At 42.8% G+C, this 26,351-nt stretch overlaps 1 protein-coding gene across 1 annotated transcript in view; it reads right to left on the bottom strand.

The window, feature by feature from the left end:
- The window catches only part of LOC112217375 (nesprin-1-like), a 28,838-nt gene that overhangs the window by 1,450 nt on the left and 1,037 nt on the right, over positions 1–26,351 (bottom strand). The window contains exons 2-24 of the mRNA XM_042300507.1: positions 20,322–20,405; positions 15,066–15,086; positions 14,755–14,847; positions 14,398–14,567; positions 14,005–14,201; positions 12,187–12,308; positions 11,706–11,740; positions 10,528–10,539; positions 8,246–8,351; positions 7,600–7,737; positions 7,089–7,253; positions 6,827–6,939; positions 6,459–6,627; positions 6,174–6,270; positions 4,586–4,791; positions 3,871–4,035; positions 3,466–3,618; positions 3,031–3,174; positions 2,473–2,655; positions 2,162–2,320; positions 707–871; positions 387–521; positions 2–160 (exon numbers count right to left, since the gene is read on the bottom strand). Of these exons, the coding sequence (XP_042156441.1) occupies positions 2–160; positions 387–521; positions 707–871; positions 2,162–2,320; positions 2,473–2,655; positions 3,031–3,174; positions 3,466–3,618; positions 3,871–4,035; positions 4,586–4,791; positions 6,174–6,270; positions 6,459–6,627; positions 6,827–6,939; positions 7,089–7,253; positions 7,600–7,737; positions 8,246–8,351; positions 10,528–10,539; positions 11,706–11,740; positions 12,187–12,308; positions 14,005–14,201; positions 14,398–14,567; positions 14,755–14,847; positions 15,066–15,086; positions 20,322–20,405 (2,991 nt within the window). The remainder of the gene's footprint in view (position 1; positions 161–386; positions 522–706; positions 872–2,161; positions 2,321–2,472; positions 2,656–3,030; positions 3,175–3,465; positions 3,619–3,870; positions 4,036–4,585; positions 4,792–6,173; positions 6,271–6,458; positions 6,628–6,826; positions 6,940–7,088; positions 7,254–7,599; positions 7,738–8,245; positions 8,352–10,527; positions 10,540–11,705; positions 11,741–12,186; positions 12,309–14,004; positions 14,202–14,397; positions 14,568–14,754; positions 14,848–15,065; positions 15,087–20,321; positions 20,406–26,351) is intronic.

Here is a 26,351-nt window from a genome sequence, read left to right as displayed (position 1 = left end):
CCCTGTGTTCTCTGATGACTGTCTCGCTGCCTGTGGTGGTCAGTGCTTGGATCTCTCTGGCCAGCTCCGCCCTGCACTCCTGTAGGACGGCCCCTGCCCGTCCTCGCTCTGCCTCCACCTTCAGACGCTGCAGGTGAAACGGCGCCTCCATCTGGATGTCCTGCAGAAGCACAGGGACACAGAGAGACTAAATGGACATTGTTTTTCAGAGCATACAGAGAGACAAGGACTTACACAAGGATAAAGGAACATCAGTCCAGGAAGATGCTCTACAAGATGGCTGCTATTGTACCCCCATGTAATATTATGTAGCACTTTATGCCTTTCATGAAGACTGCCATTACTACTATTGTATGTATGAAAGTGATCAAACTTTGCTGTCTGACCTTCCACTGTTTGTGCAGCGTCCTGACAGTGTCCTGCAGCGCCTTCTGCTCCTCCTCAGGCAGGATGTCTGTCAGATCATCACAGGCCTTTAAGAACACACTCAGGACCCGCTGGTCTAGCTGCCCAAAGAACTCCTGAACGGAATTAACAGAAAAAGTCAGAGGGAGAGCAAAAAATGACTTCATTTTATTATTGTATTTTCTCAATCATTTCAAATAGTCTTGATAGTCTCAAATAGTCTCAAATGAATCTCTAAAAGGGATTCCTCCCACTCATCTAAACTGAGTAAGGTTGACTGGTGTTTTTCCTCAAGTCTTACGCTTTGTTTTCTCAGCAGCTCCTCTGCGTTTCCCCCCTCTCTCAGGCATGTGGTTGCCACCTTCAGCACTCTCTCCAGCTCCTGACGAGACTCCTCAAACCTCCTCCTCATGGTGCTGTTGGCCTCCTCCTGCCTCCTCCACTCCCCCACCTCCTTCAACAGACCCTTGGAGGGAAGAGCACAAAGGGTGGTAAAGATGTAGTGATGCTGCATGGGTAATGTAGTTACTGTAGTTGTATGTGACCTCTAACTGACAATCATCTTTGATCAAGTCAATATTTTCAGTTTTCAAAATTGTTAATGTGAGCACCCGAGTCGGAAATCTTGTGCGAAACAATCTTGTACCCCAATTTTCCTGGTCTGGAAATGCTAATCTCTGCTCTGATGTTTTTTTTAATTTAAAAAACCCAACTTTTAATCAATTAAGAACAAATACTTAATTACAATGGTGGCCTGGCAAGAGGCCTCCTGTAGGGACTGGGGCTGGGATAAAAAATGTAAAAGTAGGACAAAACACACACCATGACAAAAGAGACACCGAAACAATTACATAGAGAGAGACCTATAAGACAACAACACAACATGGTTGCAACACAAAATGACAGCAACACAACATAACAACAACACAACATGACAACACAATATAGTAACAACATAACATGACAATAACACAACATGAAAGCAACACAACATGGCAGCAACACAACATGACAATAACACAACATGACAGCAACACAACATGACAACACAACATGGCACCAACACAACATAGCAGCAACACAACATGACAACACAACATGACAGCAACACAACATGACAACACAACATAGTAGCAACACAACATGACCACACAACATGGCAGCCATACAACATGACCACACAACATGGCAGCAACACAACATGACAATAACACAACATAACAGCAACACAACATGACAACACAATATAGTAACAACACAACATGACAATAACACAACATGGCAGCAACACAACATAGCAGCAACACAACATGACAATAACACAACATGACAATAACACAACATGACAGCAACACAACATAACAACAACACAACATGGCAGCAACACAACATGGCAGCAACACAACATGGCAGCAACACAACATGACAGCAACACAACATAACAACAACACAACATGACAGCAACACAACATGACAACACAACATGGCAGCCATACAACATGACAATAACACAACATGACAATAACACAACATGACAGCAACACAACATGACAAAACAACATGGCAGCAACACAACATGACAAAAACATGGCAGCAACATGACAGCAGCAGCAACACAACATGGCAGCAACACAACATGGCAGCAACACAAACATGGCACAAATATTGTTAGGCACAGCCAACATTACGCAATGTCATTGGTAATGTAGTTCCTATGTGTAGTTCCTATATGACACCTGAGTACAGTAATGCTAACTTGTGCAGAGGTCTGAATCTCGGCCACTCTCTTCTGCAGGAGGGTCTGGTCGAAGTTCCTCAGGGCCTTGCTGGAGGAGAGCATCCTCTGCAGGGAGTGGAGGTTCCTCTCAATCACAGATAAACACATCTTACAGCTCTGCTGCTGGCTCAGGAGGTCCTGGGGAAGCAGAGGGAGTACAGTAGATATATAAACTCATCCAGAGTGGGATATACAGACTCACTTTTATTTATACACAACCATACACACACAGAAAAGGACACACACACAAAGACACATACACACATACACACCCTAGTCCCCTAGCTCACCTGCCACTTGTGTTTGTGTTGTCCCTGGACCTGGGCCTGTGGCTTTGGGTCTCTGCCTGCTGCAGTGATCCGGATGGCCCTCTCCAGAGCCTGGTAGAAGCCTGTGATGTGCTTCTCCATTTCCTCCAGCAGGGGGAGCAGTCCATGGCACTCCCTCACCAGAGAAGGGCACCTCTCCCTCACCTTGGGACAGAGACAAGGGGAAAAGGCTCCATGAGAATCAATAGTGTCCATAATTAGAATGCAGAGAGGGATCAGAGAGAGGTAGGTAATTCATTCCTAGAGAGATCCAGTACAATGAAGAAACTTTTGTAGCATTGAACAGAAAAGTCTGAGCCGTTTGGCTAAAACACTGGAGTAAATCTTCTATGGAAATGCGGCATTAAGATCATTTTAGTCCATTGTTTGTAGGTGATGAACAAAAGAGTATCAATATTAGAATAAGAAGCTTTTGGGAAAGTCACCCCAGTACATTGCAGTAGCTGACACTGGCAAATGGACGATTTGAGGCAGGAAAGGATTAATAAAACGTACTTTTTACCCTCTGGTGACACCAACCTTACTGAGTTGACCTTTGAACGTTGTCATAGTAGCCATGGCCTTGGCCCCCTCCTCCTGCGGGGCATCCTTGGACAGAAGCTGGGCACTGCAGGCAGCCAACTTGTACTGAGTCTCCATGGCAACAACCTTTTTCTTGGTGTTCTGAGTGGGAGATGTGAAAGTAAAGAAGGAGAAATCTCATCTTAGTCGTGTGTTTACAAGGGCTAGATTCAATCATAGCTGCCGTAGCAATGTTTGTGGAATATTGACTGGATCTACTCTGTGGCTTATAGAGAAAGCTGGAAGGCTATCTAGCACACTATGTTTACAGAAGCAAACAGCATTCTGAACACTGAATAAAATATAGGTTTGCATGCTACTTCATAAAAACTGCTTAGACAACATGACAATGCAGTTTGTATGTGCATATTACACAGCCTACTCATGACCTACCTCCACATCCTGTAGGAAAGACCTGATGTTGAGGAAGGAGACCTGTACAGGGGCGTTGAGCTTCAACTCTGCACCGTCTAGCAGCTCCCTCAGGGCAGAGATGGCCCTCATGTGGTCCCTCCTACACTTGTCCAGCTCGTCTTCACGGGCGTACTGCAGAGACAGGGGGCACAGTGTGTTGGTTTGAGACTTAATGTGTACTGCTGTGGCTGTAACCAGTGTGTCTTTGTCAAGTGTGTTCAGTTACCTGCATCAATGGCCATAGGGCAGGTATGCTCATTTATCTGCATCTCTGATGGGTCTTAATGTGCCACTACCTACCTGTGTGTCCCATAGCTTATGACCAACAGGTCTAATAGTGTGATCAGTTTGTCTCCATGATCAGGTGTGTGATAGCTCAGTTACCTGTTTGACTTTGACGAACAGGTCCCTCCACCTCCCGTTGAGCAGGAGAAGCTGCTGTTTCAGGTCACGTGACACAGTCTCGTCACATGTCTCAATCAAGAAGTTCCCTGCGTCGTTCATCACAGAGTGCTGATCCATCCACTGAGAAAGGTTGCGGAAGAACTCCTGAGAGAGAAGAGAGAGACAGGGAGAGAGAGAGAGAGAGAGAGAGAGAGAGAGAGAGAGAGAGGGGAGAGAGAGAGAGATGGGAGGAGGAATGTAAAAAGATTGAAGGACAGAGAGAGTAATGACATTAATGACATTGGGTATTCATTGAGTGGTTGGGGTAATTATCTGTCTTGTCTCCAGTGGTTTAGTTATTAGGGTTATACAGTAATCTGGCAGCTGGGGTATCCATGGTGACCTGACAGCTGGGACGTCCTCAGTGACATGGGGAAGTTGGAGGGAATCTTGACGGTTGGTTGGAAGATGATTTGGATGTTGAAATCAAATAAATATTTTTGAAATTAGGGTGTCAGAAATGGATATATCAGAAGATGTTAAGGTCAAAGACCCCCTCCAAAAGAGCTTTCACCCGTTTTCTCAGGTCCATTTTCAGAAAAGCAGAAGTTAAGGTATGGTTGTTTCATTGGTGACATGCTAGGCCTACATCAATCTACAATGTTTATAAGCAGGTGAATGGGGATCAAGTGAGGGCGTCTACAGTAAGACATACCCGTTTGATGTTTTCAGGCTGGCTGAGTGCTCCCTCTGCATCCTCAAGCCAGGCCTGTAGAGAGGCCACAGTGCAGCTGTACCTCTCCCAGTTAGAGAGCACCTCATCCAGCATGCTCCTTACACTGCGCACCTCCACAGACAGACTCCTCCACTGGGTCAACACCTCCCGCATGAACCTCCTAACCCCCGCCTCGCCTTCATCCACTGGGAGAGGAGACATAGAGACATGGGATAAATACACAGACACGCACACACACGCACACACACACACACACACACGCACACACACGCACACACACGCACGCACAAGGTCTCTTGGCAAACCTATTTGAATGAAAACAGTGGTTATAAATATAGAATATCAATAATCAGAGGAAAAAGGAATCCACGCAGTACATTCATATGCACATCAAGACTACAGAATGCTGGTGTGTTCTTTAGAACTGACAAATGAGTCCAAAGAGGAAACCCAATTACATCTGCACATCAAGCTAGTGCAATCATTCCAAATGGCAGAAAACATACTGTACCCGTTCTGCAATCATTCCAAATGGCAGAAAACATACTGTACCCGTTCTGCAATCATTCCAAATGGCAGAAAACATACTGTACCCGTTCTGCAATCATTCCAAATGGCAGAAAACAAAGGTGTACCCGTTCTGCAATCATTCCAAATGGCAGAAAACATACTGTACCCGTTCTGCAATCATTCCAAATGGCAGAAAACATACTGTACCCGTTCTGCAATCATTCCAAATGGCAGAAAACATACTGTACCCGTTCTGCAATCATTCCAAATGGCAGAAAACATACTGTACCCGTTCTGCAATCATTCCAAATGGCAGAAAACATACTGTACCCGTTCTGCAATCATTCCAAATGGCAGAAAACATACTGTACCCGTTCTGCAATCATTTGAGGGCTATCCTTCAGAAATAACCAGGAGATGAGCCTGAACCTGACCTATCAAATCACAGCAAACCCACCACCAGCTGGGGCTGGACTCACTCATGGGGAGCCTCATTTTTCGGAGGTCAACCAATCACGTTTCAGATTGTCAGATACACCTCAGTTCTTCTCCCCTGCATACCCTAATATAAAGCCTGCAGGGCTGGAACTGAATGAAATCAACAAGCTAGCTACCGTAGCATGTTAGTGCCCAGAGACAGCAAAAGTAGAGCAGCTCGGCTAATGGGGTCGAATTCCCCACTGAGAGCTGAGAGTGGAGAAACCTCATTTAGACTTTAGCCTGGAGAGGACAAACCAAAATGAAAGACAGGGAGGATAGAAGATGCTGGACGATAGTGGGTGATTGGCTATTGAGCCATTCTTGGGAAATTGATCAGAGGTGATATATCGGTAAAATATTCAGTACTGGAAATGGTGGTGGGCTAGATATGGAGATTTAGGCCCCAGGGTCCCGATAAGATTAAGTGGTCTAAAATTGGCAATAAATACTACCTAAATGAAAAGGGAAAATACAAAGAAAGTTGCTTGTCAGGTAGGTGGTGTAGATAGGAAAAGGTAGAGGAATGAGATAATGAGGTAAAACTTGCCAAATGAAGCTTGATCTTGTAAAAACTCACCTGTGCCATCAGCCTTGACATAGAGCTCAGAAGACTGTTTCAGAGTCTGGAACAATGTCTCGTACTGCTCAAAGAACTGCTGTCCTTCAACAAATGACTGAATGAGAGAGGAGAAACAAAATCAGTGGGTGATTAGAATAACATTCAGGGCATGTTTTTTCTCTAACCTAGATAACATTATACCGATTCATTCAAAAATTATTTACATGAAACTAATGTGGGAAAGTAAGATGAAATAGTGGTGACATTTAAAAGTAGAGCAATACTGTATATTGTTGGACTTACAACATAGTTCTGTAACATTAACTCCACTGATTCTCGTCGGCCATATTTGATGATCCAGGATTTGAGCTTGGACTCTGCCAGCATCAGGAACGCCTGCATGTGGTGTTTATTCTCCCAGAACTCCATCTTGGCCAGATGAATGTTTGACGAAGTCGATACAAAGTTCATTCTAAAAGAGAAAATACTGAATGGTCAACAGGTGAAGCATAGAATGGACAAGGACAAGCTTAAACCAGCGATGTGAGTGCTGGTAATCTGGTCAATGTTCTGTAAATAAATCATGGGGTTGGGATGGGAGATGAGTGGTTTGGGTGTTAATTGTTTGTTCAGGGAAACCTGGGCCATTTGGTTGTCACGATAAGACCCACCTCTCTGCCATGTCCTGCAGCTGCTCTGGGGGGACAGGAACTCCGTTGACACTTCTGTCTTTATGGATCCTCTGGAAGACCTGCTGGTGACCTTCAAGAACTTTGAGCATGTCCTGTAGACAGACACACACAAGCAGAGAATAGTACAGTCATTACACCCTGTGTTACGGTACAGCCAATACATAGTACATAACAACTGACCTAATAAGGATGTGTGTAACATTAAATGGACTCGCATTGTCACCTTGCTCACATTGCCCACCTTGTGTTGCTCCAGGGTCATGTGGACAGTGTTAGATGTCGCGTCAGATGTCTGTTGAATAGTGACCTCCTGTCGGAGTGCCCCCTCAGCCTGGTGCAGCCACTCCCCCACCACACCCAGGGGGGCGGGCAGAGCCCTGTCCAGCTGCATGTGCCACCCTAGGAGCTGTAGGGAGGAGGTTACAATGTCAGTCAATGAACTATTGTCAAGTTACCTTGTCTCTGACTGCCTGTCTGAATGCTGGTGGGAACTTTTGCAGTACAAATGAAAAAAAAGAGTCCCACACTTATCTCTCCTTGTTGTGGATTTATTTCAATGTTTCGGCTAAAAAGCCTTCAAATGATGCAGCTTACTGTTTGGTTGACTGGAGATTTGACTGAGTACTTGGTCAGGTATTTGATTAGGCCCCTCTTAATGTTTGCTTGTGTCCTTGAGAGCTAGGCTGTACCAGCATACACCCTACTCTACTCTACTCCACAACAGTAACAGAGGTCCCGTCCCAGACACTTACCCTGTTGGACACTCTGTCCCAGGCCTGTTTAACCAGAGCCTGGTCCACGGTCAACATCCCATCCTTCTGCGTGGACAGGACCGCTGCCTCCACCTGCTTCCTATTCATCTCCAATTGAACACGTACACTCTTAAAGGACTGATGGAGAGAGAGAGAGAGAGAGAGAGAGAGAGAGAGAGAGAGAGAGAGAGGGGTATGTGGGGGGTCCACAGATGGAATGGTTATTTTGGGTCCTAGTTATATCCCAAACAAACATACAATGCAAGTACTGTAAAATATACTGCCTGGAACACATACAGTACACACACTGTAAAATATACTATAAAATATACTGTAAAATATACTGCATGGAACACATACACTTTTCCCTCTTTCACAGATCATACATTCATGGAATCTGTCCAAAATGTGCATAATAGAAAGAGGAAATAAGGAAATCCCACACTGTGTTGAATATGTCATGTATCCTGGGGCTTTGGTACTGTATAAGCCAGATAGGGTGGAAATACAGCAGCAGCAGTCTGATCCCTGCAGTGGAATACCACTGATTAGCCTGATAATGGAAGTGTCTATGCCCGGTGTGTGTGTGTGTGTATGTGTGTGTGTGTGTGTGTATGTGTGTGTGTGTGTGTGTGTTCTAGATCACCTGATACTGCTGGCTGAGGTTGCCCTTGGTCTCCTGAGTACGTGCTGTGTCTAGCTCCAGCTGATCCAGCCAGGTCTTCAGCTCCCTCAGGCCCTTGCGCTGCTCTCTCTGGGTGGCCGGGGAGAGGAGGGAGGAGAGAGGAAGGGAACAATGAAAGTAAAAAAACGAAGCAGGGAATGTGGGATAGATTTAAGGAGGGAGGAAGGGGAATACATGGAAAGGAAAGAACAAGTGATAGAAGAGAGGAAGTGAGAATGCAATGCAGGGACAGAGGGAGAGATGGTAGGTAGAAGGATAACAAGGGAAGAGAGGAATTAAGGAATAAGAGGGATGGGGAGAAGAGAGGGCAGAGAGGAAACATGTGGGAGGTAATCAAATATGTTGCCCAGCAGGGCAAATTCTCCAGACTCACAGCTGCCAAAAACACACTGTTAATTCAGCCAATTCACTTTAAACACCGCTACTAATATTTCATTGGATTCGTTATGAATACTTACAGCGCTTTCAGAAAGTATTCATACCCCTTGACTTACTCCAAATTGTGTTGTGTTACAGCCTGAATTAAAAATATACAAACAATACCCCATAATGACAAAGCGAAAACCTGTTTTTAGACATTTTTGCAAATGTATTAAAAATGATATACACCCATGAGTTTAGAATCCCCTTTGGCAGTGATTACAGCTGGGAGGATTTCTGGGTAAGTCTCTAAGAGCTTTGGCCACATGGACTGTAAAATATTTGCACATTATTCAAGCTCTGTCAAGTTGGTTGTTGATCATTGCTAGACAGCCATTTTCAAGTCTTGCCATAGATTTTGAAGCCAATTTAAGTCAAAAGTGGAACTAGGCCACTCAGGACCATTCAATATTGTCTTGGTAAGTGTCTGTTGGAAAGCAGACTGACTCCAGTGTATATTTATCCAGGTTATTGTCCTGCTGAAAGGTGAATTTGTCTCCCAGTGTCTGTTGGAAAGCAGACTGAACCAGGTTTTCCTCTAGGATTTTGCTTAGCTCTATTCCATTTATTTTTTATCAAAAAGAAACTCCCCAGTCATTGCCGATGACAATCATGCACATAACATGATGCAGCCACCACCATCATTCTCAGTAATGTGTTGTGTTAGATTTGCCTCAAATTTAACGCATTGTATTCAGGACATAAAGTTCCCTTCTTTGCCACATTTTTTGCAAACAGGACGCATGTTTTGGAATATATATTCTGTACAGGCTTCCTTCTTTTCACTCTGTCATTTAGGTTAGTATTGTGGGTAACTACAATGTTGTTGATCCATCCTCACTTTTCTCCTATCATAGCCATTAAACTCTGTAACTGTTTTAAAGTCACCATTGGCCTCATGGTGAAATCCCTGAGAGGTTTCCTTCCTCTCTGGCAACTGAGTTTGGAAAGAACCCTGCACTCTTAGAAAAAAAGGTGCTATCTAGAACCGAACATAGTTCTTTGACTTTTTCCATAGGAGAACTCTTTGAAGAACCTTTTTGGGTTCCAGGTAGAACCCTTTTGACTTCCATGTAAAACCTTCCACACAGATGGATCTACATGGAACCAAAAATAGTTCTACCTGGAAACAAATGGGGTTCTACCTGGAAACAAAAAGGGTTCTACCTGGAAACAAAATGGGTTCTACCTGGAAATAAAAAGGGTTCTACCTGGAAACAAAAAGGGTTCTACCTGGAAATAAAAAGGGTTCTACCTGGAAACAAAAAGGGTTCTACCTGGAAACAAAATGGGTTCTCTTATGGGGACAGCCGAATAACCTTTTTTGGAATCCTTTTTCTAAGAGTGTGTATCTTCGTAGTGACTGGGTGTATTGATACAGGTGTATTTAATAACTTCACCAGGCTCAAATGGATACTGAATGTCTGCTTGAATAAGTGCCATTCTTTGCATGTCATGGTCTCCCTGGTCTTTGTGGTTGAATCTGTGTTTGAAATTCACTGCTCGACTGAGGGACATTACAGGTGACTATTATTGCACACAGAGTGAGTCCATGGAACTTATTATGTGACTTGTAAAGCACATTTTTACTCCTGAACTTATTTAGGTTTGCTATAACAAAGGGGTTGAATACTTATTGACTCAAAACATTTCAGCTTTTCATGTTTTATTAATTTAGAAAAATGTTGACATTATGGGGTATTTGCCACTTTGACATTATGGGGTATCGTGTGTAGGCCAGTGACACAAAATCTCAATTTAATCCAATTTAAATTCAGGCTGTAACACAACAAAGTGTGGAAAAAGTCAAGGGGTGTGAATACTTTCTGAAGATACTGTATGATGACAAGTTAGTTAGTTCAACAGTCCATTCAATTTTAACACTCCCTATTCAGTTTCAGTCCATTCTATTTTAACACTCCCTATTCAGTTTCAGTCCATTCTATTTTAACACTCCCTATTCAGTTTCAGGCCATTCTATTTTAACACTCCCTATTCAGTTTCAGTCCATTCTATTTTAACACTCCCTATTCAGTTTCAGGCCATTCTATTTTAACACTCCCTATTCTGTTTCAGGCCATTCTATTTTGATCAGTCTATTCTGCTCAGCCATCCCATTGTAAGGCTTTATTCTTTATTCACATTACAGACATTGGTTTGGAATCCCCTGCTAAGGGAACATATTCTCTTCTCTGAATGGCAGCCCCTAAACACTCTATAGGGGGGGGAAATCATTTTACTAGCTGGCTAACATTCACTGTTACAGCCTAGTTAGTGTATTGTCCCTGAAATCACCACTGCCAAACCATATCTTCTTTCTTTATTTCATAAAAAAAAATGTTTTACTGAATGTAAATATACAACACAAGGTGTTACACACCTTTGTCAGTGCAGTAGAGAGTACTAACCAGTGGCTATAATCAAGGCAAGGACATATCAAAATCCTACACTGACGCAAAAGATGCATAGTTAGAGAGACTTAATGTCAAAGCCACTCGAAGCTGAAACTGTAACCTTACAAAACCCAAGGCTTTCCATCAAACCATCCGCCAATAAAAGGGCCCTAGCCATAGCCAGCTGCGGCCATTGTCATGCTAATACAACATAGCTGTTAGCACTAATGCTAATATAATGGTAATATCACATCATATAATACAGGACTAGCACCTCAGGTAAAATAAGATGTGGAAAGAAAAAAATGAATTCCCTTACCACATAAAACACTGCGAATTCCACCAGAATACAATAGTAGAGCTGGTGATTACAACAATAAAATGGAATGGTGAATGTTTAAAGTATGTAGAAACAATGTAACCTGGGTGTCAGTCTGTCTCTGCTGTAGCTGCCTCCTTTGTTGTTGTCATGCAAAACACTGACAGAGTTGGCTGAAGCAAAAACAGGCTGGCAACCGGGCTAGAAGCAGTATGTGTTCCAGCGGGGAATTACAAACATTCTAAGAATGTTCTTTTGGAACGTTTGATGGAGAACCTGCACAGTGGACCGGAATGAGGACACTAATACTTCTACAGACTGAACCTACCTCCAACATCTCCTCAATATCTCGAGGAGCAAGACCATGCTGTGGAACAGAGGCAGGCACAACAACCACAGGGATGCAGTGACCACACAGACAACACCACAGTGGAGAGAGAGAACGAGAAAAAAAGAAGAAGGGAGAGATGTCCAAAAAAGAAGTGATTGATCAACAACAGACAAGAAGACATTACATCACATCACTAAGGAGTAAGGGAATGTGAGAGGTGACAATAAGGAACGGTTGGGTAGTTAGTGTCAGTGGTAGTGGTAAGGGTTTACAGACACAGCACACACCGCAGGTCTACCTGCAGGTCTGAGATAACACTTGAATAGAGGACAATAGTGGCAAATAATGTAAATAACGGAGAGAAGGAAACAATAGGAAGAGACATGGCTGTGAAGATGGAGAGAGAGGGAACGGTGGGGAGAGGGACAGAGCTTGCTACCTCTTCCTCTGGCTGGGAGTCCGAGTCACTGTTCTGCTGGTGACCAGGGTTGGGGTGGTGCTTCAGAAACTGGGCCACGTACGTCATGATGGACTTCTCATCCGGTTTGTCAACATCCACATCTGGGGAGAAAGAAGAACAGATAGGGGTCAGTCTAGTCCCCACAACACACAGAACTGTACTGAATACCAGCTATTATGAACAACCAGAGCTTAGTATTAACAAAGCATTATCAATGACATCTAATCTGGAAAAAGCTAACCATACATCACTATTTAACTCCAGCTATATCAACAACAGACTACTGAGATTAGCCATCACTGATCTTTGTAATCAAGCAGAAGAAAGCCTCTATCGCTGACAGAAACCTCAGGCAGAGGGGAAGGCCTGCCACCTTGCATCAAACTGTCATATCAGGTTTATATGGTATGTTGGTGAGCTGCTGGATGCTCTCTCTGGCACTGACTCCTCTAAAGCCCTAATGGCCCTTAATTATGGTGATGTCAAACTGGATTTGTCAGAGCTCTTTCTGAGGGGCAGGCGTGAGGGAGCACAGATGCTGTTGAGAGGATTCACTCTAGAGGGATTTATCTGATACACAGGCAGGAATGTACACTAGTGAAAGCATAGTTCATCTTTGTATTGACATGGAGCGTGGCTGAAATATCAGCTTCAGGTTTGTAAAGATCTAGAAAAGTTGAAGTTTTCTAACCAGAAGTTTTAATTTCACCTAATTTTAACATTCTGTCATAAAAAGCACGTTCAACTTAATAAAAAACATTTTTTTCCATCTCAAGAGGTTACGTTTAAAAAATGACTATAGTAAGTGCCTAGTAGGTGCCAAATAAAGTAACAGCTTTGACCGTAACAGGGTTGACCGAAACAGGGTTGACCGTAACAGGGTTCACCGTAACAGGGTTGACCGTAACAGGGCTGACCGAAACAGGGTTGACCGTAACAGGGTTTACCGTAACAGGGTTGACCGTAACAGGGTTGACCGTAACAGGGTTGACCGTAACAGGGTTGACCGTAACAGGGTTTACCGTAACAGGGTTTACCGTAACAGGGTTGATGACTTCATCTTAAGTCATCCATAAATCCCCTTGTAACAGGGGGAATGGAAGCTGGTTGTGTGAAACAGGGAGGACAATTGAATGCAAGCTTCACCAAAAACGGTTTTATTGTTAAAACATTTGTAGCCTGTCTATATGGGTAACAGGGTTGACGTGTTATGTTCAACCATCTCAGATGTTCATCACACAACACCAGAACATGGCCCAGAAAGAGAACATCCAGCTCACCTGCTTTTACACTATGATTTGACTATTAGATGTTCAATGTAAAAAAAATCTAAAAAATAGTTTCACTGAATTAAAATGACAGTTCAGTTCACGTAACAGGGTTGACCTTAAAATGAGGGAACGTTTTCTTTACCTTAAAATGAATCACTAATCACATGAAATAAATAGTAATCTAGAGAAATGGCTTTGTCAAAGCAACAAAATAACTTTCCAATGATGGTGAACTTGGATAAATGTTAGGATTAAGTGGGCTAGTATTTTCCCAGAAGTCACAGAGGATGCATAGACGGACATGTCAAAATGCTGAATTGAGTCTTTATTCAAATAAAAAAAACAGATTTATAGAATTTTCCATGTGTTCTATATTAAAGGGCACTCAATTTAATATAACATGCTTTTTCAATGTTTGTGCACAATTTCTATATAACATTTTAAAGGCACCAAAAAGGCACTAATTTCGTGGAACGACCCACAATAATTTGTCAAACAGGAAATGACCTCTCTGGCTGTGGTTTACCTTCTGGGTCCAGTAGCTGTGGAATGCCCAGCTCAGTCTCGGCCAATGAGAAGGCTTCCTGCAGGTTCTCTCGATTGGCTCTCCTCCGCACACGCTCCATGTCGACCAGGTGGGGTCGAAGAGAGAGGATCACTGCGAAGAATGCCACACCTGTACGCCAGCTCGGCCCAAAGTCTTTCATGTCGGTCCCCAGATGCCTGAAGAGACAGACAGATACGGCATTACATCAATAACACCAACACTTATTATTAGCTATCGTAATATCATTATCAGTAGCTATCACCACAACCACGATTAGTACTGGTAATAGAAGTGTTACTGGAGTTAGTAATATCATAAGTATCATCATTATGATATATTGCAGTAGGTGCAGTGGCTGTAGTGTCCCCATACTTGGTGGCGGTCTGCTGGACCCATCTGAGTAGGGCCTTCCTGGCCCCACCCTGCAGCGGGGGGAGGGGCCTCCTCTTGACAGGCGGGCTGGTGGTGTCGGAGCTGTCCACTGAGGAGGTGCTGCTAGAGAGGGCCTGGAGCGCTGGCAGGTTACTGGTCAACTCCTCTATCTGCACGACGGGAGAGAGAGCGATAGAGAAAGAGAGAATTTTTGCTATAGAGAAAGCACAGCTTTTTTGTGCCCGAAGACAGAGTATGGCTGACTCACAAAATGAAACACCATTGCCTTTATTGTGTAATTGTGCAATAGTGCTGCATTATTTGTAGTGGGACCCACCCACCACAGAGGCACTATACCTGGAAATAGAGGATTATTGTCCAAATCAACCCCAGTACGATAGATGGTCTTCCATCGACGATGTCAGTCGAGTTGATGTTGACTAGCTTGATCTGTGTCACAACATACAATATCTAGCATTATACGGTAGGATATCACTTCATATCATATCCATTCTAATACATACTGTTTGGAACAAATATGCACAAATTCACTCAATCTAGCAGTGGTACAATATATGGAAATACGGATATGGACTATGAACACAGTACCCAAGTGTAATATCATTCATAATAACTTTCATGAAAACATCAAATAAGGTGGTACTAACCGGTGATCCCCTGTACGCAGACTTGAGTGAGCGTGAGAAAAAAGGAGAGAGAGAGAGAGGGAGCAAAAGAGAGGTAGACAGAGATTGGATGCAGTTAGAGGAGGTATATAGTATGGGTGAGTGACAGGGGGATGCCTCATCGAGTATGAGCCAAGTGATAAAGACTCTAACAGTGAGATAACCCTGGCTGCTCTACGGCGGGCTGAGAGGACAGATCTATCACCTATACACAGACAGCACCGGGGATTACACCCAGCAGAGAGTAGAGAGAGAGAGGGGGGGGCGAGGGGTAGGGTATATCATAGAGAGAGAGGGCCTGGGCATTCATCATATCATCCATATCAGAGGGTATATTACAGAGGAGATGAGTCTGAGCATTAAAGGTTATCATGTTACACTGGGACTGTGGTATGGAGGAGGGACAGTACGGGGTGGGAAAGGAAAAACTGTAGAAGCTCCACTTGAGAGAGGATCAGAGACTGAGCAGTACTGTACATATAATTCATGTTTCTAAATCTAAGACAGGTCTGGAGATTAGGTCTAGTAGGCAGTTTATACATAATACAGCACTTCATATCAGAATGGGGTCCTTAGACTATGTAAAGATAGTGGTTGACAGTAGATGGAGGGACACTGCTTCAACAATATGACAAAGACAGGGCATCGCAAAGACATCGCAAATTCAGAACCTCTGGACAGCAACATAATAAACTAAAGCACTGATCAAAGGGAACGAGATCAGAATGACTGCTATAAGGCTTTTCCATACATACAATTATTAAATAGGTAGCGTAGTCTACAAAACTAAAACAATCTGTAACTTCAAATCAAAAGGCATCATTAACGCATCCAGATCCTGAGACCGCGGTGCCGAAACACTCAGAAATAAAAAGATGGTTTAGTATTTCATTTAAAAACTCTGACGAAGGTCAAGAAAATCTGTTTTCAAAGATGCAGCCTACAATGCAATACTCGTGATCATTTTAAGGAGAACAAAAATATTCTTAGCCTACATTTGAACACCAACGCAGAAGCTTAGCTATTCGGAACCAACACTCAGACTTCATTTACACACAAAGCGGTGAGTATTTAGTGAGTCCACCAGATCAGAGGCAGTAGGGATGACCAGGGGGGTTTTCTGTTTAGTGAGTCCACCAGATCAGAGGCAGTAGGGATGACCAGGGGGGTTCTCTGTTTAGTGAGTCCACCAGATCAGAGGCAGTAGGGATGACCAGGGGGTTCTCTGTTTAGTGAGTCCACCAGATCAGAGGCAGTAGGGATGACCAGGGGGTTCTCTGTTTAGTGAGTCCACCAGATCAGAGGCAGTAGGGATGACCAGGGGGTTCTCTGTTTAGTGAGTCCACCAGATCAGAGGCAGTAGGGATGACCAGGGGGTTCTCTGTTTAGTGAGTCCACCAGATCAGAGGCAGTAGGGATGACCAGGGGGTTCTCTGTTTAGTGAGTCCACCAGATCAGAGGCAGTAGGGATGACCAGGGGGTTCTCTGTTTAGTGAGTCCACCAGATCAGAGGCAGTAGGGATGACCAGGGGGTGCTCTGTTTAGTGAGTCCACCAGATCAGAGGCAGTAGGGATGACCAGGGGGTTCTCTGTTTAGTGAGTCCACCAGATCAGAGGCAGTAGGGATGACCAGGGGGTTCTCTGTTTAGTGAGTCCACCAGATCAGAGGCAGTAGGGATGACCAGGGATGTTCTCTGTTTAGTGAGTCCACCAGATCAGAGGCAGAGGGATGACCAGGGATGTTCTCTGTTTAGTGAGTCCACCAGATCAGAGGCAGTAGGGATGACCAGGGATGTTCTCTGTTTAGTGAGTCCACCAGATCAGAGGCAGTAGGGATGACCAGGGATGTTCTCTGTTTAGTGAGTCCACCAGATCAGAGGCAGTAGGGATGACCAGGGATGTTCTCTGTTTAGTGAGTCCACCAGATCAGAGGCAGTAGGGATGACCAGGGATGTTCTCTGTTTAGTGAGTCCACCAGATCAGAGGCAGTAGGGATGACCAGGGGGTTCTCTGTTTAGTGAGTCCACCAGATCAGAGGCAGTAGGGATGACCAGGGGGTTCTCTGTTTAGTGAGTCCACCAGATCAGAGGCAGTAGGGATGACCAGGGGGGTTCTCTGTTTAGTGAGTCCACCAGATCAGAGGCAGTAGGGATGACCAGGGATGTTCTCTGTTTAGTGAGTCCACCAGATCAGAGGCAGTAGGGATGACCAGGGATGTTCTCTGTTTAGTGAGTCCACCAGATCAGAGGCAGTAGGGATGACCAGGGGCATGTTCTCTGTTTAGTGAGTCCACCAGATCAGAGGCAGTAGGGATGACCAGGGATGTTCTCTGTTTAGTGAGTCCACCAGATCAGAGGCAGTAGGGATGACCAGGGGGTTCTCTGTTTAGTGAGTCCACCAGATCAGAGGCAGTAGGGATGACCAGGGATGTTCTCTGTTTAGTGAGTCCACCAGATCAGAGGCAGTAGGGATGACCAGGGGGTTTCTCTGTTTAGTGAGTCCACCAGATCAGAGGCAGTAGGGATGACCAGGGATGTTCTCTGTTTAGTGAGTCCACCAGATCAGAGGCAGTAGGGATGACCAGGGATGTTCTCTGTTTAGTGAGTCCACCAGATCAGAGGCAGTGGGGATGACCAGGGATGTTCTCTGTTTAGTGAGTCCACCAGATCAGAGGCAGTAGGGATGACCAGGGGGTTCTCTGTTTAGTGAGTCCACCAGATCAGAGGCAGTAGGGATGACCAGGGATGTTCTCTGTTTAGTGAGTCCACCAGATCAGAGGCAGTAGGGATGACCAGGGATGTTCTCTGTTTAGTGAGTCCACCAGATCAGAGGCAGTAGGGATGACCAGGGATGTTCTCTGTTTAGTGAGTCCACCAGATCAGAGGCAGTAGGGATGACCAGGGGGGTTCTCTGTTTAGTGAGTCCACCAGATCAGAGGCAGTAGGGATGACCAGGGGGGTTCTCTGTTTAGTGAGTCCACCAGATCAGAGGCAGTAGGGATGACCAGGGGGGGTTTCTTGATAAGTGTGTGAATTGGACGATGTTCCTGTCTTGCTAAGCATTCAAAATGTAATGAGTACTTTTGGCTGTCAGGGAAAACGTATGGAGCAAAAAGTACATTATTTTCTTTAGGAATGTAGAAGTAGAAGTAAAAGTAATCAAAAATAGAAATATATATCGAATATATATAGAAATAATATCAAGTAAAGTACAGATACCCCAAAAAACTACTTAAGCACTACTTTAAAGTAGTTTCATTTAGGTACTTTACACCGCTGCTAGATGTTCGAAATGTCACATACTATTAAACATAATGTTTTTGCATACCCAAACGGCCTACTATTTAGGACGCAAGTATGGATTATTTGGACACGACCAGTCTGACCAATATAACAGCTATCTGACAGAGAGAGACCAAACAGCATATACTGTAGGCAACAGCAGATATTAAATCATGCTCCCATTGTGACAGATATGAGATAGGGAGATGTGATAATGTGATGGCAAATGTGATAAAAGAACACTGAGGATAGGAACTAAAATCAAATCTAAATACAGTCTATGGACATATAAGATTTACACGCACACATACACACACACCCATCCCAGCATGGCATGGCAGAGACACCCAATCTCGGTGTCTACACTCCAGACTGCAGATTATTGTTGTAGGATTTAGGGTTTAACCCTGTCACAGTGCAGGAAGAAGCTAAATCAATGTCCCCCCAGACGCAAGCTGGGGATTTATTTATGTATATCCAAAGACATGCTATGTGGAGTATTAGCCATCTAATACTGGGAATCCATCTCATCAATTAGGTTTCCATCCAATTGGCGACAGATTTGCATGTGAATATTCTAAAATCAGCATGAAGAAAAGATGCACATATTTCCACCAATGGTGTGTTTCCACCAAACGGACTTGTTGTGGACACACATCAGTAGGGATGACACAAAATGTACTTTTCATGTACAGCCTAAAAATCTGAAGTGCAATGTCCTGTGTAGCTCAGTTGGTAGAGCGTGGCACTTGCAACGCCAGGATAGTAAGTTCGATTCCCATGGAGGATTAGTATGGAGAATGTATGCACTCTGGATAAGAGCGTCTGCTAAATGACGTGAATATAACAAAAACTGTTGTGTTAAATAGCAAATGCGCCTACTCTGGTCTGGGCTCGTGTGCTCTAGCCAGCAGATACAGTGTGGGTAGGCTAGTAAACATGATGAGATCATTATGGATAAGAGAGAGAATATTTCTCTTTGTCAAATAGCAGTCAAGCATCGATCATCATGTCACCAGAATAAGATCCTCAATTTTTATTGGAAAGCAGCTTTGAGCTCATCACGGTGCACTTTCCCCACCCCGTGAAGTTCATCAAAAACGTATTTCATCTGTAGCCTAATAAACTACATGGTTACCCGAGTCTTAGTGGGAAGACCACATGACATATCATTGCGTGACTCCAAGTTTACCTCGATATTATGTTTATTATATCAATATTTACACATAAAGGCATTTCCACCGCCACTTCTCACATAATTCATTTTACAGACACAAAAAGAGCCCACCTTCTCTAGCATATTTTGTTTTGTGGACATTTGGAAAGTTTACCGACACATTTTCTGTTTCCATCAGGCCTGTCATGACATTTCTTATTCTACATGTACTTTACTCGCATACAATGGTTGGATGGAATACTGGTTATAGACATGGATCTCATGGAGTGAGGGAAAACAGTCCATTTGAGAGAGAGAGAGAGAGAGAGATAAGCAGAAGGATGAAGGAAGATACAGCAGGGCAAAGGGAGATGGGAGGGGGGGTAGAGAGATGAATGTAGTAGAGAAAGAGTCATCCGGGGTCAGTCTTCCTCGTTCTGACCCCAAGGCCATCACCTGAACCATGTGTGTCAAGGGAGAGGGGCAGAGGGATGGAGGGTGAGAGGGATGGATGAGGAGGGGAGGAGAGTGGGAGAGGGTCATTGGGTTAGTGGGAGAGGGGGAGAGTGGTAGAGGGATGGAGGGGGAGAGGAATGGAGGGGGAGAGGGATGGAGGAGTAGAGGGATAGAGGGTTAGAGGGGTAAAGGGATGGAGGGGTAAAGGGAGAGGAATGGAGGGGGGGAGAGGGATGGTGGGGTAGAGGGATAGAGGGTTAGAGGGGTAAAGGGATGGAGGGGGAGAAAAAGACAGGGATTGAGGAGGAGAGGAGAGGGGGAAAGGTAGAGATGGAGCACTCCTACCTTTCTGCCCTCCAGGAAGTTGAGCGCCGTGCCGATGTTGGAGACCCAGTGGATCCTCCGCAGCTTCCTCCCCTGCTCACATGGCTAGAGGGGGAGATATATATATATATATATATATATATATATATATATATATATAGAGAGAGAGAGAGAGAGAGAGAGAGAGAGAGAGAGAGAGAGAGAGAGAGAGAGAGAGAGAGAGGGAGAGGAGATAGAGAGAGAAAGAGGGGAGGTAATATAAGACAGAGTTAAAGAGACATACAGTTTCAGACTCAGAAGGATGTTAAAGAGAAAGAAAAAGGTACGGAGGGACATTGACAATAAAAAGAAGTGAATGGAAAGTAGAAAGAGACTGAGAAGAGGGACAGATGGCAGATTGAATAACAAAGAAAACAAGAATGAGATTCACATAACAAACAAGGAAGAGAAAACAGAAACGCAGAGGGACAGACATAGAGAAACAGAGACATAGAGAAACAGAGACATAGAGAAACAGAGACATAGAGAAACAGAGACATAGAGAAACAGAGATAGAGAAACAGAGACATAGAGAAACAGAGACATAGAGAAACAGAGACATAGAGAAACAGAGACATAGAGAAACAGAGACATAGAGAAACAGAGACATAGAGAAACAGAGACAGAGACATAGAGAAACAGAGACATAGAGAAACAGAGACATAGAGAAACAGAGACATAGAGAAACAGAGACATAGAGAGAAACAGAGACATAGAGAAACAGAGACATAGAGAAACAGAGACATAGAGAAACAGAGACATAGAGAAACAGAGACATAGAGAAACAGAGACATAGAGAAACAGAGACATAGAGAAACAGAGACATAGAGAAACAGAGACATAGAGAAACAGAGACATAGAGAAACAGAGACATAGAGAAACAGAGACATAGAGAAACAGAGACAGAGAGAAACAGAGATAGAGAGAAACAGAGACATAGAGAAACAGAGACATAGAGAAACAACAGAGATAGAGAAACAGAGACATAGAGAAACAGAGACATAGAGAAACAGAGACATAGAGAAACAGAGACATAGAGAAACAGAGACATAGAGAAACAGAGACATAGAGAAACAGAGACATAGAGAAACAGAGACATAGAGAAACAGAGACATAGAGAAACAGAGACATAGAGAAACAGAGACATAGAGAAACAGAGACATAGAGAAACAGAGACATAGAGAAACAGAGACATAGAGAAACAGAGACATAGAGAAACAGAGACATAGAGAAACAGAGACATAGAGAAACAGAGACATAGAGAAACAGAGACATAGAGAAACAGAGACATAGAGAAACAGAGACATAGAGAAACAGAGATAGAGAGAAACAGAGACATAGAGAAACAGAGACATAGAGAAACAGAGACATAGAGAAACAGAGACAGAGAGAAACAGAGACATAGAGAAACAGAGACATAGAGAAACAGAGACATAGAGAAACAGAGACATAGAGAAACAGAGACATAGAGAAACAGAGACATAGAGAAACAGAGATAGAGAGAAACAGAGATAGAGAGAAACAGAGACATAGAGAAACAGAGACATAGAGAAACAGAGATAGAGAAACAGAAACAGAGACATAGAGAAACAGAGACAGAGATAGAGAAACAGAGACATAGAGAAACAGAGACATAGAGAAACAGAGACATAGAGAAACAGAGACATAGAGAAACAGAGACATAGAGAAACAGAGACATAGAGAAACAGAGACAAGAGAAACAGAGACATAGAGAAACAGAGACATAGAGAAACAGAGACATAGAGAAACAGAGACATAGAGAAACAGAGACATAGAGAAACAGAGATAGAGAGAAACAGAGATAGAGAAAACAGAGACATAGAGAAACAGAGACATAGAGAAACAGAGACATAGAGAAACAGAAAGAGAAACAGAGACATAGAGAAACAGAGACATAGAGAAACAGAGACATAGAGAAACAGAGACATAGAGAAACAGAGATAGAGAGAAACAGAGATAGAGAGAAACAGAGACATAGAGAAACAGAGACATAGAGAAACAGAGATAGAGAGAAACAGAGACATAGAGAAACAGAGACATAGAGAAACAGAGACATAGAGAAACAGAGACATAGAGAAACAGAGACATAGAGAAACAGAGACATAGAGAAACAGAGAAACAGAGACATAGAGAAACAGAGACATAGAGAAACAGAGACATAGAGAAACAGAGACATAGAGAAACAGAGACATAGAGAAACAGAGACATAGAGAAACAGAGACATAGAGAGTAACAGAGACATAGAGAAACAGAGACATAGAGAAACAGAGACAGAGAAACAGAGACATAGAGAAACAGAGACATAGAGAAACAGAGACATAGAGAAACAGAGATAGAGAGAAACAGAGACATAGAGAAACAGAGACATAGAGAAACAGAGACATAGAGAAACAGAGACATAGAGAAACAGAGACATAGAGAAACAGAGACAGAGAAACAGAGACATAGAGAAACAGAGACATAGAGAAACAGAGACATAGAGAAACAGAGATAGAGAGAAACAGAGACATAGAGAAACAGAGACATAGAGAAACAGAGACATAGAGAAACAGAGACATAGAGAAACAGAGACATAGAGAAACAGAGACATAGAGAAACAGAGACATAGAGAAACAGAGACATAGAGAAACAGAGACATAGAGAAACAGAGACATAGAGAAACAGAGACATAGAGAAACAGAGACATAGAGAAACAGAGACATAGAGAAACAGAGACATAGAGAAACAGAGACATAGAGAAACAGAGACATAGAGAAACAGAGACATAGAGAAACAGAGACATAGAGAAACAGAGACATAGAGAAACAGAGACATAGAGAAACAGAGACATAGAGAAACAGAGACATAGAGAAACAGAGACATAGAGAAACAGAGACATAGAGAAACAGAGACATAGAGAAACAGAGACATAGAGAAACAGAGACATAGAGAAACAGAGACAGAGAAACAGAGAGAAACAGAGACATAGAGAAACAGAGACATAGAGAAACAGAAACAGAGACATAGAGAAACAGAGACATAGAGAAACAGAGACATAGAGAAACAGAGACATAGAGAAACAGAGACATAGAGAAACAGAGACATAGAGAAACAGAGACATAGAGAAACAGAGACATAGAGAAACAGAGACATAGAGAAACAGAGACATAGAGAAACAGAGACATAGAGAAACAGAGACATAGAGAAACAGAGACATAGAGAAACAGAGACATAGAGAAACAGAGACATAGAGAAACAGAGACATAGAGAAACAGAGACATAGAGAAACAGAGACATAGAGAAACAGAGAGACATAGAGAAACAGAGACATAGAGAGAAAGAAACAGAGACATAGAGAAACAGAGACATAGAGAAACAGAGACATAGAGAAACAGAGACATAGAGAAACAGAGACATAGAGAAACAGAGACATAGAGAAACAGAGACATAGAGAAACAGAGATAGAGAGAAACAGAGACATAGAGAAACAGAGACATAGAGAAACAGAGACATAGAGAAACAGAGACATAGAGAAACAGAGACATAGAGAAACAGAGACATAGAGAAACAGAGACATAGAGAAACAGAGACATAGAGAAACAGAGACATAGAGAAACAGAGACATAGAGAAACAGAGATAGAGAGAAACAGAGACATAGAGAAACAGAGATAGAGAGAAACAGAGACATAGAGAAACAGAGACATAGAGAAACAGAGATAGAGAGAAACAGAGACATAGAGAAACAGAGACATAGAGAAACAGAGACATAGAGAAACAGAGACATAGAGAAACAGAGACATAGAGAAACAGAGATATAGAGAAACAGAGACATAGAGAAACAGAGACATAGAGAAACAGAGACATAGAGAAACAGAGAACAGAGACATAGAGAAACAGAGACATAGAGAGAGAGACATAGAAAACAGAGACATAGAGAAACAGAGACATAGAGAAACAGAGACATAGAGAAACAGAGACATAGAGAAACAGAGACATAGAGAAACAGAGACATAGAGAAACAGAGACATAGAGAAACAGAGACATAGAGAAACAGAGACAGAGAGAAACAGAGACATAGAGAAACAGAGACATAGAGAAACAGAGACATAGAGAAACAGAGACATAGAGAAACAGAGAAACAGAGACATAGAGAAACAGAGACATAGAGAAACAGAGACATAGAGAAACAGAGACATAGAGAAACAGAGACATAGAGAAACAGAGACATAGAGAAACAGAGACATAGAGAAACAGAGACATAGAGAAACAGAGACATAGAGAAACAGAGACATAGAGAAACAGAGACATAGAGAAACAGAGACATAGAGAAACAGAGACATAGAGAAACAGAGACATAGAGAAACAGAGACATAGAGAAACAGAGACATAGAGAAACAGAGACATAGAGAAACAGAGACATAGAGAAACAGAGACAGAGAGAAACAGACAGAGAAACAGAGACATAGAGAAACAGAGACATAGAGAAACAGAGACATAGAGAAACAGAGACATAGAGAAACAGAGACATAGAGAAACAGAGACATAGAGAAACAGAGATAGAGAGAAACAGAGACATAGAGAAACAGAGACATAGAGAAACAGAGACATAGAGAAACAGAGACATAGAGAAACAGAGACATAGAGAAACAGAGACATAGAGACACAGAGACATAGAGAAACAGAGACATAGAGAGAAAACAGAGACATAGAGAAACAGAGACATAGAGAAACAGAGACATAGAGAAACAGAGACATAGAGAAACAGAGACATAGAGAAACAGAGACATAGAGAAACAGAGACATAGAGAAACAGAGACATAGAGAAACAGAGACATAGAGAAACAGAGACAGAGACATAGAGAAACAGAGACATAGAGAAACAGAGACATAGAGAAACAGAGACATAGAGAAACAGAGACATAGAGAAACAGAGACATAGAGAAACAGAGACATAGAGAAACAGAGAGATAGACAGAGACATAGAGAAACAGAGACATAGAGAAACAGAGACATAGAGAGAACAGAGACATAGAGAAACAGAGACAGAGACATAGAGAAACAGAGACATAGAGAAACAGAGACAACAGAGACATAGAGAAACAGAGACATAGAGAAACAGAGACATAGAGAAACAGAGACATAGAGAAACAGAGACATAGAGAAACAGAGACATAGAGAAACAGAGACATAGAGAAACAGAGACATAGAGAGTAACAGAGACATAGAGAAACAGAGACATAGAGAAAACAGAGACATAGAGAAACAGAGACATAGAGAAACAGAGACATAGAGAAACAGAGACATAGAGAAACAGAGACATAGAGAAACAGAGACATAGAGAAACAGAGACATAGAGAAACAGAGACATAGAGAAACAGAGACATAGAGAAACAGAGACATAGAGAAACAGAGACATAGAGAAACAGAGACATAGAGAAACAGAGACATAGAGAAACAGAGACATAGAGAAACAGAGACATAGAGAAACAGAGACAGAGAGAAACAGAGACATAGAGAAACAGAGACATAGAGAAACAGAGACATAGAGAAACAGAGACATAGAGAAACAGAGACATAGAGAAACAGAGACATAGAGAAACAGAGACATAGAGAAACAGAGACATAGAGAAACAGAGACAGAGAAACAGAGACATAGAGAAACAGAGACATAGAGAAACAGAGAAGAAACAGACAGAGAAACAGAGACATAGAGAAACAGAAAACAGAGACATAGAGAAACAGAGACAGACAGAGAAACAGAGAAACATAGAGAAACAGAAACGCAGAGGGACAGACATAGAGAAACAGAGACATAGAGAAACAGAGACATAGAGAAACAGAAACATAGAGAAACAGACAGAGAAACAGAGACATAGAGAAACAGAAACACAGAGAAACAGAGACATAGAGAAACAGAGACATAGAGAAACAGAAACATAGAGAAACAGAGGGACAGACATAGAGAAACAGAGACATAGAGAAACAGAGACATAGAGAAAGACATAGAAACA

Source organism: Oncorhynchus tshawytscha, linkage group LG18 (genome assembly GCF_018296145.1).
Source record: "Oncorhynchus tshawytscha isolate Ot180627B linkage group LG18, Otsh_v2.0, whole genome shotgun sequence".
NCBI lineage: Eukaryota > Metazoa > Chordata > Actinopteri > Salmoniformes > Salmonidae > Oncorhynchus > Oncorhynchus tshawytscha.
Note: the sequence above shows the minus strand (reverse complement) of the source record. Positions and strands in the feature narration are given on the sequence as shown.